Raw genomic sequence first — 13,576 nt, forward strand, 5'->3', positions numbered from 1 at the left:
TTCTTTAATCTTTCTTCTCTTATCAATCTGTTACTATTACCCTTTTCATTTACTATTTACAACCTTTAATTTTTCTTATTATATCTTACTTTTTTACATTTTATACCCCTGTTATTTTACACTTATGTTTTTTTCTCTTTTTTTCCTTTTGTAACTATGTGTTTGTATCTTTTTTAGCCCTGACGAAGCCCTGCAATGTGGGGCGAAATGTTGGCTCAATAAAATAGTATGATTATCTACTATTTGGGTTTTTTTTACCGCACCTGAACCATATTCCATTCATCATTTTTTTTTTTTAATGAAAAAGTAAATAAACAGTTCAAATACGAATTCTCGAAGAAATCAAAAATTTAAATTCTTGAACTTGATTTTTGGAGTATATTTCTTTTCTTCTAGTGTCGGACGTTTGCGTAAAAATGCATAGTTTTTATGCATTGATACAGGATTTTATCCAGACCTAACACTACTGCAACCATAGAAAAGTTAAATTTTTAATCTTTCTACCCAATCCAATACTATTAGGATTATGCCTTTATAAGGAAGAAAAAGTAGTTTCAAACAAAAAAACGTTTCTCATAAGTTTTATTATATACCTCCAGTTGGTAGGGTCCAGTAGGAGATGGTCAGAGGTGCGATTAGCAAAGATACACAAATAAACCACCATTATTTATTTTCGCTGAAGTTTCGACCTTAATTTCAGGTCTTCATTACGGCTGAAAAAACAAAATTAGATAACAACCTTAATGCAGAAAAACATAGGGATAAAAAAGAAAATAATAATTAACAAACTTGGAAATATATATAACAATAAATTAAGTAGATAATAGCTGATTGATACTAATAGAAGATAAAATATAATATTGTGGAGATAAGAATTATACAAAATAAATGATAAAAAAAATTAAAAACCAGATAGAGTTCAATAAATAAAGAAATAAACATAATGAAAGGTATAGAAAAAAATTTTAAGTAAAAGTAATGGAATTAACAAAATGAAATATGCAAGTAATGTCTAAAAATAATGAAAAACAATTTAAATCAATCTAATTAAATGCAAGGAAGAAAACAACCTATATATAAGCTATAAAGGAAAAAAAAACAAACAATATATATTATAATGGATAAAGATACACAGTAATATAGATAAGGAAAAATAATAAGCTAAAATAAACATTACTGATCTTCTTTTTATACGTTTTTACACTTTTTAATCATTTTCTACAGTCACCAATCGTCAACATGTCATTTTCATTGTCTAATCTTCGTCATCACTTATTTCTTTCATCAAGTACATATTTCTATAATTTTCTGACCTTTCGTGCTTAGAGTTATTTGTTTCACACTAGTTATTCTGTAATTTTACCCTATAAACTTTTAATTTTGTTTTTTCTACTTTTTTATTTTATTTAAACACTTTTAACATAACATAACATAACAATATCCACTTCGTTTAACATATTTTTATACTAGTATGCCTGCTGTCCACTGGACGAGTTAGTATCCACTCAGTTGAGAGGAAAGTTACTCCTAAAGAAGTTTCTCTGTCTTTTTTAAATATTTCTTTCTTCTTTTTTTTCACTCTCCATACCTCTTCTCTCTTGCTTCTTCCTTATTAAATTTTCTGGACATTCTATAGTTAATTTAGCTTTTTATTTTCACTTATCTATATTACAGTGTATCTTTTATCCATTGTAACATATTCCATTTCGATTTTTGCCCATTTTACCATGTATATTGTTTTCTTTCATAGATTTCATTAAGTTGATTTAAATTGTTTTTCATTATTTTTAGACATTACTCAAAAATATCTGATTTTGTAAATTTCATTACTCTTAATTTACATTTTTTCTTCCACACCTTTCATTATGCTTTTTTCTTTATTTACTTGAACTTTATCTGTTTTTTAATTATTTTTTTAATCATTTATTTAGTATAACTCTTACCTCTACAAGTTTATATTTTATCTTCTATCAGTATCAATTAACTACTATCAACTTAACTAATTGTTATATATATTTCCAAGTTTTTTTATTATTATTTTTATATTTTTCTGCATTAAGGTTGCTATCTTTTTTTGTTTTCAGCCCTGAAATTCAGGTTGGAATATTGGTACAAATAAATAAGTTTTGTTTATTTGTGTAGTTTTTTTTAACCACACCCCTGACCATGTTCTCCCCATAAAAACATTTTAGTAAAGCCAACCAACAAAATATTTTAAATTAGCAGATTCCTTTTTTAGCATCCTTAAAAGCCACTAAACACATATTAATTTTCATAGGATTCAAATAACATTTTACTTGAAAATGTCTGTGGTATCTTTGGCAATGGTTGTAAAACCTCTGGATGGTAGATATTTTTGGAACTGGCTACATCACACTGAATTGTTATAAGAACAAAATAAAGATTCAGATCCATTAAAATTAAAGCCCTCTGGCACAGAGAAAGATGTAAAAAATTTCTAAGCATGATTGTTCAACATTTTTCACATGTCAATTAATAACAATACAAGGTCACAATGTTGTAAGGGGAATAAAAGGCACAATGAAAAACACTTATTTTACGAGTAATTTTGAGCAGATAGGTCTGAAACAAAATCTAACAAAGAGAGGCTATAGAACGGATAAGGGAAACTTTTCTAGGGATACTATATAGAAAAATATTTGTCACATGTCTGAGGACTCTTGTCAATGCTCCTAGAGGCTAGGAACCGAGAAAAAAGTATTTTATATAATTTTAGAAATTTTTAATATTTTAGTTTTCTCTCTTTGCTCCATATGGAATCAAAGGTTGATATATTCCATTATTTTTTTTTTTTTTTTGTATAGAATTAGGAAAATGTATAGCTACTAATGCTTTTGATTGGATTAAATGAATTCAAATGTATAGAATTACAAACACCAAAAAAAAAAAAAAATTCGAATAAAATAGAAAAAATAATTTTTTTTTTTTAACGAACAACTAAGTCAGATTATTTATTAGCATCACTAAAATGCCTCAAATACGAATTTTCATAGAAATCAAAAATTAAAAATTCATGAACTTGATTTTCAGGAGGGTATTTCTTTCCTCCCAATGTCAGGCGAAATTTTTTTTAAGTTACTTTACTTGAGTGTTTTTAAGGGTGTATACATTTAAACTGGTTTTGATACAACCAGCAATTGTTTGATTTGTAGGTAAAAATATTTAAAAAAGTGGTAAAGAGTGAAAGAGGGCTTAAAGTTACAATGGAGATTTGGATTGAAAGTTACAAACTATCTTAATTTGATACTAATTTTAATAAATATGATCATAGACATCAGTAAATCAAGTGAAGAACCATACACTAAAATACATCATTAGAAAACAAAACATATCACAATAACACCAACTATTATTTCAATTGAATGTATATATATATATGTTAATGACATGACCAAAAAGGAAAGATAATGCCATGCCATTGTAAAAATAAGTTCAAATTAAGATACTTTCAGTTCACGGTGGAACCAAAAAATTTATAACACGATACTTGATTTAAAACCAAATCGACAAATTCACACTACCCTTAATATTAAGGAAAACTAGTACATATATAATAACATTAGTTGAATGAATGGTATAAATATATATAATCGTGACAATAAACCTAACTTTTATTTTTAAAAAGTACAATCTTACTCACTACATAATACTTCAAAATAGAGTAATTGTAAAAACGTAGAAACTTTGACACATAAGAATGGCTCAAACTAAACATAAAAATCATTTGTTTACTTACAGGTGGAGGTCTAATTTTGCAAATCCCACATTTTTCTGCAACAGGCCTGATCCTATCAATATACTGCAAAGGATTCTCAAAATCTTCATCAGTTGGTTCAAACACAGGGGCTTCAGGAGGAACTTTAAATTTAAATTCTGAATACTTATTAGAAGACAAGAGGTAACCTTTAGCGCTCATTGGATTCATTTTCGGTGCATATAAACAAAAAAATCGAAATGTAAAAAAAAAAAAAACCTAAAGGGACAAATGACTGTCAACAAAACATTATGACATAAATCACTTCATCCATAGTAAATAATTGCGGGAACCTACCCTTTCAAACTAAGTTTACAGAACATGTTGTTCTCAGGAGCCACCAGAGTGCAGGTAAATTTCCTTAATAATTTTTTTTTGTTTATGCTAAAGCAAAACACTATTAATGCTTTTTAATCCCAATATATCACATTCAGGGTGATTCTTAGCAGTAGTTCTAGAATGTGTTTCAACCAGCGACTTATCTGACCAAATGTTTCAGGGGGGGGGGGTAAATAAATGGAAGCCCTTGTAATACATCAGATAAAACTAAAATATAAAATTTAATTTTAATTATAATTATTATTAGTATTTCAAAGTACTTGACTTGCAAACAAAATAGTAAGTTTTCCTTAGTTTTTGTTTTACTTCTTAGTGTTTCTTTTTCAATAATTTTCTAGGAAGGACCAGGTAGATGCTAGAGGGGCCTTCACTCTCTCTTGGAAATCTACATCCATCGTTTTGAGACATATGGTATTTCATCATCTCATGGAATTAAAAAAAAAAAAGTCATGTTAGAAATAGGTGTTTGTTTAGTTCCTTAACAGATCCTCTGATAAACCTTGAGGCTAGGAACCGAGAAAAAAAATTATATAATTTTAACAATCTTTTATATTTTTGTTTTCTCTCTTTGCTCCGCATGGATTCAACGGTTATATATTTCAATTAGTTTTTTTTTTGTATGGACGTAGAAAAATGTATTGCTACTTTTGATTGTATTAAATGAGTTTAAATTTAATAAAAACTCTTAAAAAAATGCTTCGATTAAAATAAACAATTTTTTAAAAAAATCTAAATCCGATTAGTTTTTAGCGTCGTTAAAAGCCCTCAAATACACATTTTCATGGAAATAAAAAATTCTTGAACTTTATTTTTGAGTGAATATTTCTTTTCTTCCAATGTCGGGCGTTTAGGTTAAAATGCATAACTTCTAAGGATTTTATCTAAACCTAACACTACTGCAACTATTGAAAAGCTTTGATCTTTGATCTTTCCATTCACACCAATACCATTTGAATTAAGCCTTTATGAGGAAGAAAATGTAGTTTCAAACAAAAAAAAACCTTTCTCACACATTTTTTTTTCATATTCAATACAAGCAAACTTTTTTTTTTATGTGAACACCTATTATTGGAAGAAAAAAAATCCTCCCAAAAATCAAGTCTAAAAATTTTTAATTTTTATTTCTATGTGGGGTGCTTGTAAGGTTGCTAAGAATGAATCTGACAGACTTTTTCATAAAAATAATGTTTATGAAAGTTTTTTGAATATTTTATACATTTAAAGTCATATGATTCAATAAGCATTGTATATATATTTTTTCTGCATTATGCAACTGACTGATTGGTGTAACTTAACCTTTGAAACATTCAGAGCAAATAGAGAAAACGAAAATATTCAGAATTGTTAAAATTATACAAACATTTTTTTTCTGGTATGCTAACCCTGAGACGCAAGTCGAATAGTTTTAACTTAGTATCGCCCAAAAAAGTTTCACTCAAATCAACGTAACGTTCCTCCGTCTTCCCTTTTTAAGTCTGCTGATATATTCAGGTGGGTCAAGCTTACTTTCCTTTTCCTCTGATTTTGCAACATTAATTGGTAAAATCAAAGCTGCGGGAGGTGTTAGGGATACTAAATACATAATGACACTAGGTCACCATTTGTCGAGATGACGAGTGGTAAACTAGGAACATCAGAAGACCTGAAACAGTACGTGTCAAGATGGATAGATGTTAAGAAAAGACTTGAGATAGGATGATTGCCTATGTCGAAGAGAGATCTAACGAACAACGAGCGATCAGTGAAGCAAGGGTATTATTAGCCTTAGAACACCGTATGACAGTTTCCATCTAAGACAGTACTGGCTACTAGACATTGTGTGATGAATAGACATAGATGGTTACGAATCCTCGGATGGAGTTTTTTCCCTGAACCTCTTAGCTGTAGTTAAATTATTATTGATCATAACACAACAGGTGTTACAGTGAACAAAAATAAAGTTCTAAAATTGTTGCTCCCACCTTCCAGGACAGGAGCTTAATGAAATTTAAATATCTTTGAGGACTATGAAATTCAAAGTAGACTTACCGTGAAAGTCAATAAAACATTTGCAACGATTTACGCTGTTGGACAAAGTTGGAAATTTTTAAAATTTCAAACGACTGAGTTTTAACTAGTAATGTATTGAATACCATAGTCATTTCACTCATTTGGGAATTTCATTCTTTTCATCAGCTATATTTCTTAAAACAAGCTAATACTTCATTCCTGGCATGCAAGCGCGATGATTAGAAAACTAAAACTCAGCTGTACAATTTCTGAGAATATGCATCTTTATTTTTTGGACATTTGGGATTCCAACTATACTCATGTTTTTAAGGTAACTTAGATTTCTTAAGGTTTTGTTACCCTTACCTAAATTTATGCCTGACTCATATGTCAGACTCGAAACTGGTAGATATCATGTGTAATTTAAAATCTTCAAGCGGGTGTTAAACTAGTAGGAATCATTGCTAATGGTGCTGGAACACAGAATACCCAAGTTTTGCTATTCTAGATTGCTGAAATTGAGTAGCCTTAGCATTGGGTGACAAAATTCAGGAACATTTTATCAAGTTTCAATTGAAGCAGAACACGTTTAGCATTCTCAAAATCTCCCATTACTTAAAGAGAGCAGTCATTATTTGTCGAAATCTTTAGGAAATGATATATTCAACAATGAAATTAATCCTTTGCACTCGGTTATCCCCTCACAGGGGTCAACGTAAGTCTAGCATATCACTCGGTTGGCCCTCTGAGCGGAATGCTAGTTTACTAGCGATTAGGAAGAATGAACTTATTCCACCACGATTTTTTTAAGAAACACATGTTCTCTATTAAAAAAGTACAAAAACAGATTAAAATATGGTGAAAATATCAAGTTGTATGACAAATAAATCAACGGGTTTTACGGAGAAAGAGAACGTACGAAGTGTATTCACGACGGACTATAGACTTCTCTAATTCGTTGAGCAATATGTACAATTAGTGGAAAAAGGGTACACGAGTATGGTTTAGTGATATAGGAAAACTTGATAAGATAATAAAGAAATCTGAAAATTTAAAAAATAAATTTATAAGAACTCAAATCATAATAAAAGCGTTGAATAGTAAATATCTCCGCAGTAATAAGAGTGTTGTCATGTCGTAATTTACTATTTGTAATTTCCAAACCAATTCTCTATCCTTTCTCTCATTTTATAATCATTAGGTTTTTTTTATATTTTTTTTTTTTGTAAATATTTGTTCTTTAATGTCCACAAATACAAATTTCATTACAATGCCTTACTTGGTTCTAAAGTTGTACTATATAATATCACGATTCCAGGGTGTATCCTTCTTCAGCTAATGACTTCCGTCCTTTTTCTCTCCTCTCCAACCTTTCAAAACCGCTGAACGCCTTGTTCAAAACCAACTCTTAAACTTCCTAGAAGAACGTTCCCTCACCAATCCCCTCCAATCCGGCTTTCAAACTGGCCATTCAACACGATCCGCTCTCCTTAAAATAACCCACGACCTCCAAACTGCCATGGAATACCAAAACCTAACTATCCTTATCCTGCTGGATTTCTCCAAAGCATTTGATACGGCTGACCACAACATCCTGCTTACCAAACTACGAAATCTTCCTCTATCCAACAGTGCTCTGCGCTGGTTTCAATCCTTCCTATCCGATCGTTCCCAGCACGTAGTGGTTCCTGATAAACCTCCATCACTGACTCAACCCCTCACGTGTGGCGTTCCTCAGGGTTCATCCCTATCCCCTACCCTTTTCGCTATCGACATCAATGACCTTCCCATCCTTATCCAACATTCTCAATACCATTTGTACGCAGATGATTTCCGAATTTACCTTTCCTTCCCTACTTCCCACCTAGTTGCTACGGAGAAGATCCAGGAAGACTTGAATAGAATTAGCCAGTGGGCACAAGAAAACAAGCTTAAGTTGAATGCAGAGAAGACTAAGGCAATCGTAATAGGATCCAACCTCTTCCCTATGGAATTCTATTCCGTCCTTTATTCGTAGTTCTAATACCCTCCAATCTTCAAATCCCGTATCTTCGACTACCTTCTGTCCACTTAATTCCGGAAGAATAACAATTCAAAGTTTCAAAATAAGCTTTATATATTTTCTGTATTTTATGTCTTAGATCTCCGCTTATAATTGTAAATAAGTACACTAGCAAAAATTATATCTTTTCATTTATTACTTTTTAGTTTAATTGTATTTGATTTTTTATCATTTTTTTTTCTTTTTATTTACTATCAGAAGTCATTTTATGTTTTATGATATGACAAGTGGTTTTATTTTATTTGTTTTATCATTATTTTATATATTCTGTTAATTATGGTTCTTACTTGTATATTTTTAAATTCATTGTTTCATTTTATTTTATGACATCTTGTAATTTCATCTCTATTTTGTAATTTACTCTAAGGCTCTAAAGCCTAATTTTGACGCCTGTAAATTATTCTAAAGGGATCAATCCCAGAATAAATGAAGATTATTATTATCTTTTCAAGAAAAAGTGGTGTCGAATTGATGGTAGGTAATGTCAGAACGGTGCCGAGTGCAAAGGGTTAAACTTTGGTGAATAGCCGCTACAATATTGTCTATAGAAATATTAGTAGTTCCTGTTTTTTTCTGTGAATTTTAATTTAGTTTAAACACTTACCTCAATACACTGGGATTAATAAATAGTTCAAGTACGTTTAGCTAATGGAAAAAAAAGTCAGCATTACGTTCCCACGGTCTGCAGGTCGTATTCCTTTGGTTTCCGGATGGATTTCGAAACGGCTGCATCATCCTACACGAGGAGATGCCAGTGAATGAAGCATTACGGTAGTAATTCTCAATGAAGACCTTACCAAATACGGTTGACCATCCCTGACAGCCTTTTTATGAGCACCAGAAGTAGGTGGGAGTGTAGGTCAACGTTAACGTGCAAGTCAGTGGGATCGGGAATAGGGACATCATTGATCACCTTCAGAGGTACCAGGCGTCGAGGTATGTCGGATGTGATCCGTTCAATTGCCAGAGCGTGGACCTTTAAATTCGTGGTATCAAAGAGAATGGACCGAAGCCAACATGAAATATAACCCTTAATGTTGTCGATGTAAATGCATCCCAAACCGGTGATTCCGCCGCATAACAGCTGCATCAGTCTGTCAATTCGCGCTGCAAGCTAGGCTGTAAAGAACTTGTACTGGCTGCCGGAAGCAAGTAGTAGATGTAAAAGTTTTTACAGAAGCACAGTTATGCGCCCCATCAAAGGGAAATGTTAGTGCGGATTGCACTTTGACTATATTAAAGTAACCCAACTAATTTCCAAGTCACCCTGTACACACACGATTTTAGTGATTTTTTTCTCAATACGTTTGGGCTTTTCATGCTGGGTGGCAGAACTTGCACTCTATGAGGATCAATCCATTGTTGTTTCCTTATAATTATTTTTTTACCTACCTCGCAATAGACGACTTTCCGTCGTCTGTTTTCATTCTGGTCTGTTTAGTCGAAGGTTTTGCCAGTGTATCCGAAGATCACATTACTCCTGCCACGTAGGGTTTTGTGTTTAGGTATGTTTTTGTCCGTGCACCCTTACGCAAAATCATCTAGCGTACAGAATTTTTCCTAATTACAGACGAAGACACTAATCAGCCAAAATTAGACTATATATCTCATGCGGTCATTATTCTTAATAAATGATATAATGATTGCACTAGATTTCATGTATGTATCTTCACAAGTGGTAGCGTACTAATTTATTGTATTCGTTAATTATTTATTAATGCTCGTTATATGCATGCACTTTTGGTCTCGAAATTTTAATATATGTATGTGTTTTGTAGCCTACTAGCCATATTTTCTTATTTGAGTGTTGGAGCCAGGTTAAAATTTTCCCTTCCTTCAAGCAGACTGCGCCTTTCCCGTCCCCCACTCCTCTCAATTGTAAATTTGGCTGAACCAAATTGAGATGGGTCGCGTATCAGATTTTTTGTTGGGGTTAATTATTGGTCACCACCCTATTTTAACCATGGTGGGGGAGGGGTCAGGTTTTCATTTCGTGGGACCACCACAGATATCAAAGTCGATCTCCAGGCCGGATTCTCTGCAGTCACGAGCCAATCTAAGTTAGAACTTATACTCGCTCAGCTACGAACGGCTCGATAAGTCAGATTTACACATATTCGATTTGTTCAGTACAGTTTTTGTTAATATAATTTATGGAGTAATTGGTCTCATTTTCAGTGTTTTCCTTCTCCTCCTCCCACCCCAAAGGTCATTGAAATGCTTTTAGGACGCTTATTGAGGACACCCACAGTGGGGTTACTCTAAGTACGACAGAACCTTGTTACCTCTACCACCAGGTCAGATACATAAGGACTTACTGGCCAGCCTCTGCATGAGTGACACGTAAGAGCGAGCAATACACAGAGTGTTCACCATTTTCGCTCACCGACGTACAAAGCCTCATTCTAGGAAGCGCCACTCATAGGAAGACACCAGGACATAACCGTGGCGGCGAAGACATAAGATAGATAACCAAATTATATTCATATACATGTGACCAACGGAATCTCTGTCATTACATTACTCTATTAATTAATTTGTTACTGCCTGCGCCTCCAGCGATTAAATTTGGCTTCGAAAATATAATTATATTAACACTCTTATTAAATTCTTCCAAATTACAATAAAGGGATCCCGGAGTAAAACACGGATCAGGTCCCTTAGGTAACCAGATATATTTATTTATATAGATATTATAATTAAGAAGATTTGTTCTTCTCTGAACGATAGTATGTAGCTAAAATGCAAAATGGATGTATCTTGTCATTAACTCTAGGCCATAATTAGTTTGTTAATGATGAGACTTAATGTTATTAGTTTTCAAACACTATAAGTTAAAGAGTATTATAAAACAAAACAATTTATTCAGCAGGTTTTTATTAAAAATAAAATAATCAAACATAAATTTACAAAAAAAAATCTTTATTTTTACATTTGAACTATTTGAAACTTAATGTATTAATGAATAAATTAGTGTACAGTAGGTGGTAAGACATAAGGCAGGTGACAGTTTTTATATTAGATAAGGATAATCTGAAAAATAATAGTAAGCTGGGGATTTGCTTACTTTGTCGTTCGATTATACTACATTGTAATTAAAGCAGTAGCTGAAAAAAACACTTGCATCTAATTAAGATTTTAAAATTTGTAACTTAAAACTAAACATTTTGTATTTATAGTGGTTCAATGGGTAAAAAGTATACATGCATAAGGTAAGTCAGTTTAAATGCATAAATTGGGATTTTTCTCAAATTTATTTAGTTAGGAAAGTTTCATCTATGGTATATATTGTAGCATTTCCAAGAAAACAAAGTTGAGAAAAATCTCATACATGCACTTACTCTGACTTAACATATATAGCATATATGCTTAGTAACAGGATTTCAATTTCAATTAAATTCAGGCTTTCCATATGACTTTTAGTTTATTTCTTTGGTTATAAATGGTTCAACAATTATTTGTACATCAAATTTAGGATAAAATTAAATGAAATAGATTTTTTTTTTCCGGTTTGTTGAAAATAGAACCCCAAAGTCATCTACATCAATATTATGTCTTTCCACTGACAGGTATTCCTGCTTGGTAATGTCACGACGAATTTATCATACGGACTCACAATAAAAACTCTTAACAGAGAAGTCATCGGTGACTTACCAAGCAGAAATTTTGGACAAGAATAGCGTGATGGTCGCTTGGTGGAACAAAAAAAAATACCAAGTACTCATATATAAAATATATTAAAGTATCCTTAATAAAAATTTTAAGTTAAATAAGTAAACTCATTGAATTTAAAATGTTCAACAAGGACACTTAAGTATATTTTATATATTTGTGGGGTTTTTTTGTCCCACCAAGCGACCATCGCGTTATTCTTGCCAGGTTAGGACGAGTCCTAACAGTGAAATTCGCAATAAGGTTGAAACAAATCTAGTTGGTGTGTGGGCTGAAAGATAACTGTAGACCCCTTGCACCACCAATAGGTATTATGAGCAAATCAATATAATCATCTAAAGACCACACAATTATCGAGGTTGAAAGTTGATGACTTAAAAACATCTTTATTATTTCTTAGCTCTCTAGAAAATAAATTAATCACGGAAACAGTCAACCACCTTATTTTCTGCCCACATCATTTGTTTTGTTCTTGATGAATCCTCTTTTCTTGTCCATATTCAAAGATTATTAATTCTAATTCTTCCATTTCTTTGAGAGGAGGCTGGAATTCAGATTGCATATTGGTAACACTGGACCTGAATTGTAAAATACAAAAACTTTAAAATTAAAAAAATAAAGTTCTGATGAAAACATAATGTAAGGGACTATGTTAATTATAATAAAGTATATTGAATAAATATTTCTTGATAATACCTGACGTGAACAACGTTGTCGATGACGATTATGTTACAATAACTACACAATATATAATAAAAATTATAGTTATAAATAATATATATGTATAGACTATATACATCTATATTATTTAGTAATCTAAAATAAGGTTTATCTTATTCAAAAATAAAATGTATATACTTGTTGGATAAATAGCACCACTTATGTTTTTACAGAGCCAGTCAAAACATTTGAGTCTGTATTGAAATTGTTTGATATTTAAAAACAAAATATAGATATTTTTTAATTTGAATATTTTGTTGACTTCCTATATTTGTTAGAAGCCATTTATAAAAGTATTAATATAAAGTATGCTTAGGGGGGCAGCGGTAGCAGCGTGGTAACGTGCCAGTCTACCAATCCAGAGGTTGTCGCATCGAATCCCGGTCCCTCTTTAGTTAATCATAACATCCATTGAAGAATGGTGTCTCAAATTGAGAATCAAAATAAATCCTAACAAATCCCAACAAATCACCTTTACTATCCGTTGTAAACCCCTACACTCATGCCCTAAGGTATCTTTTTTTAAAATCCCACTAACACCTGTTAAACAGATCCACTGCCTAAGACCCAATCTTGACAAAGAGTTACTTGCAATCTCCATATTACAGTACTATAGAACTGATGAAGATGAAGATAGCCAAGCAATCTTCTAACTTAAAGCAGTGATTGAAAGTGCTACCTTTTTTTTTTTTTTATCCCCCTCCCTTGCCATCTCTGGCATACGGGGTGCGGGAGCAGTGGGGTAGTGCGCTGGGGTTTGCGCATGCCACTACTCCCTAGGATCACCAATTTTTTCCTTTTTTATTCTTTTGTTAATTATTCAATTAATGTTTTTTTTTTTTTTTGTTTTTTTTTACTGTGGTGCACTGCACGTTATGTTGACCGCACGTTAGAGAACCATCATGTGAGAGGACAGCACGGCGGTCTGCCTATTATACGAGGGAAGAGAGGAGTAAGCTGTCTGGTAGACACTCGGAGCTCAAACACAATCGTCTGCCGAGAGGCCCTTGACAGATTGA

At 32.1% G+C, this 13,576-nt stretch overlaps 2 protein-coding genes across 8 annotated transcripts in view; both read right to left on the reverse strand.

Annotated features, from left to right (window-relative positions):
* LOC106680082 (lysine-specific demethylase 5) overlaps positions 1-4,080 on the reverse strand; it is a 64,095-nt gene extending 60,015 nt beyond the window's left edge. Inside the window, exon 1 of the mRNA XM_067047258.1 lies at positions 3,758-4,080. Coding sequence (XP_066903359.1) covers positions 3,758-3,946 — 189 coding nt within the window. The 5' untranslated portion in view covers positions 3,947-4,080. The remainder of the gene's footprint in view (positions 1-3,757) is intronic.
* A 6,986-nt stretch (positions 4,081-11,066) lies between these two features.
* Positions 11,067-13,576, reverse strand: part of LOC106680078 (uncharacterized) — a 280,185-nt gene continuing 277,675 nt past the window's right edge. For all 7 annotated transcript variants that reach the window (XM_014419552.2, XM_014419547.2, XM_014419550.2 and 4 more), the window contains one exon: positions 11,067-12,415. In XM_014419552.2, the coding sequence (XP_014275038.1) occupies positions 12,295-12,415 (121 nt within the window). In that variant the 3' untranslated portion in view covers positions 11,067-12,294. The remainder of the gene's footprint in view (positions 12,416-13,576) is intronic.

Source organism: Halyomorpha halys, unplaced genomic scaffold (genome assembly GCF_000696795.3).
Source record: "Halyomorpha halys isolate HHAL.00 unplaced genomic scaffold, Hhal_1.1 Scaffold241.1, whole genome shotgun sequence".
Taxonomy (NCBI): domain Eukaryota; kingdom Metazoa; phylum Arthropoda; class Insecta; order Hemiptera; family Pentatomidae; genus Halyomorpha; species Halyomorpha halys.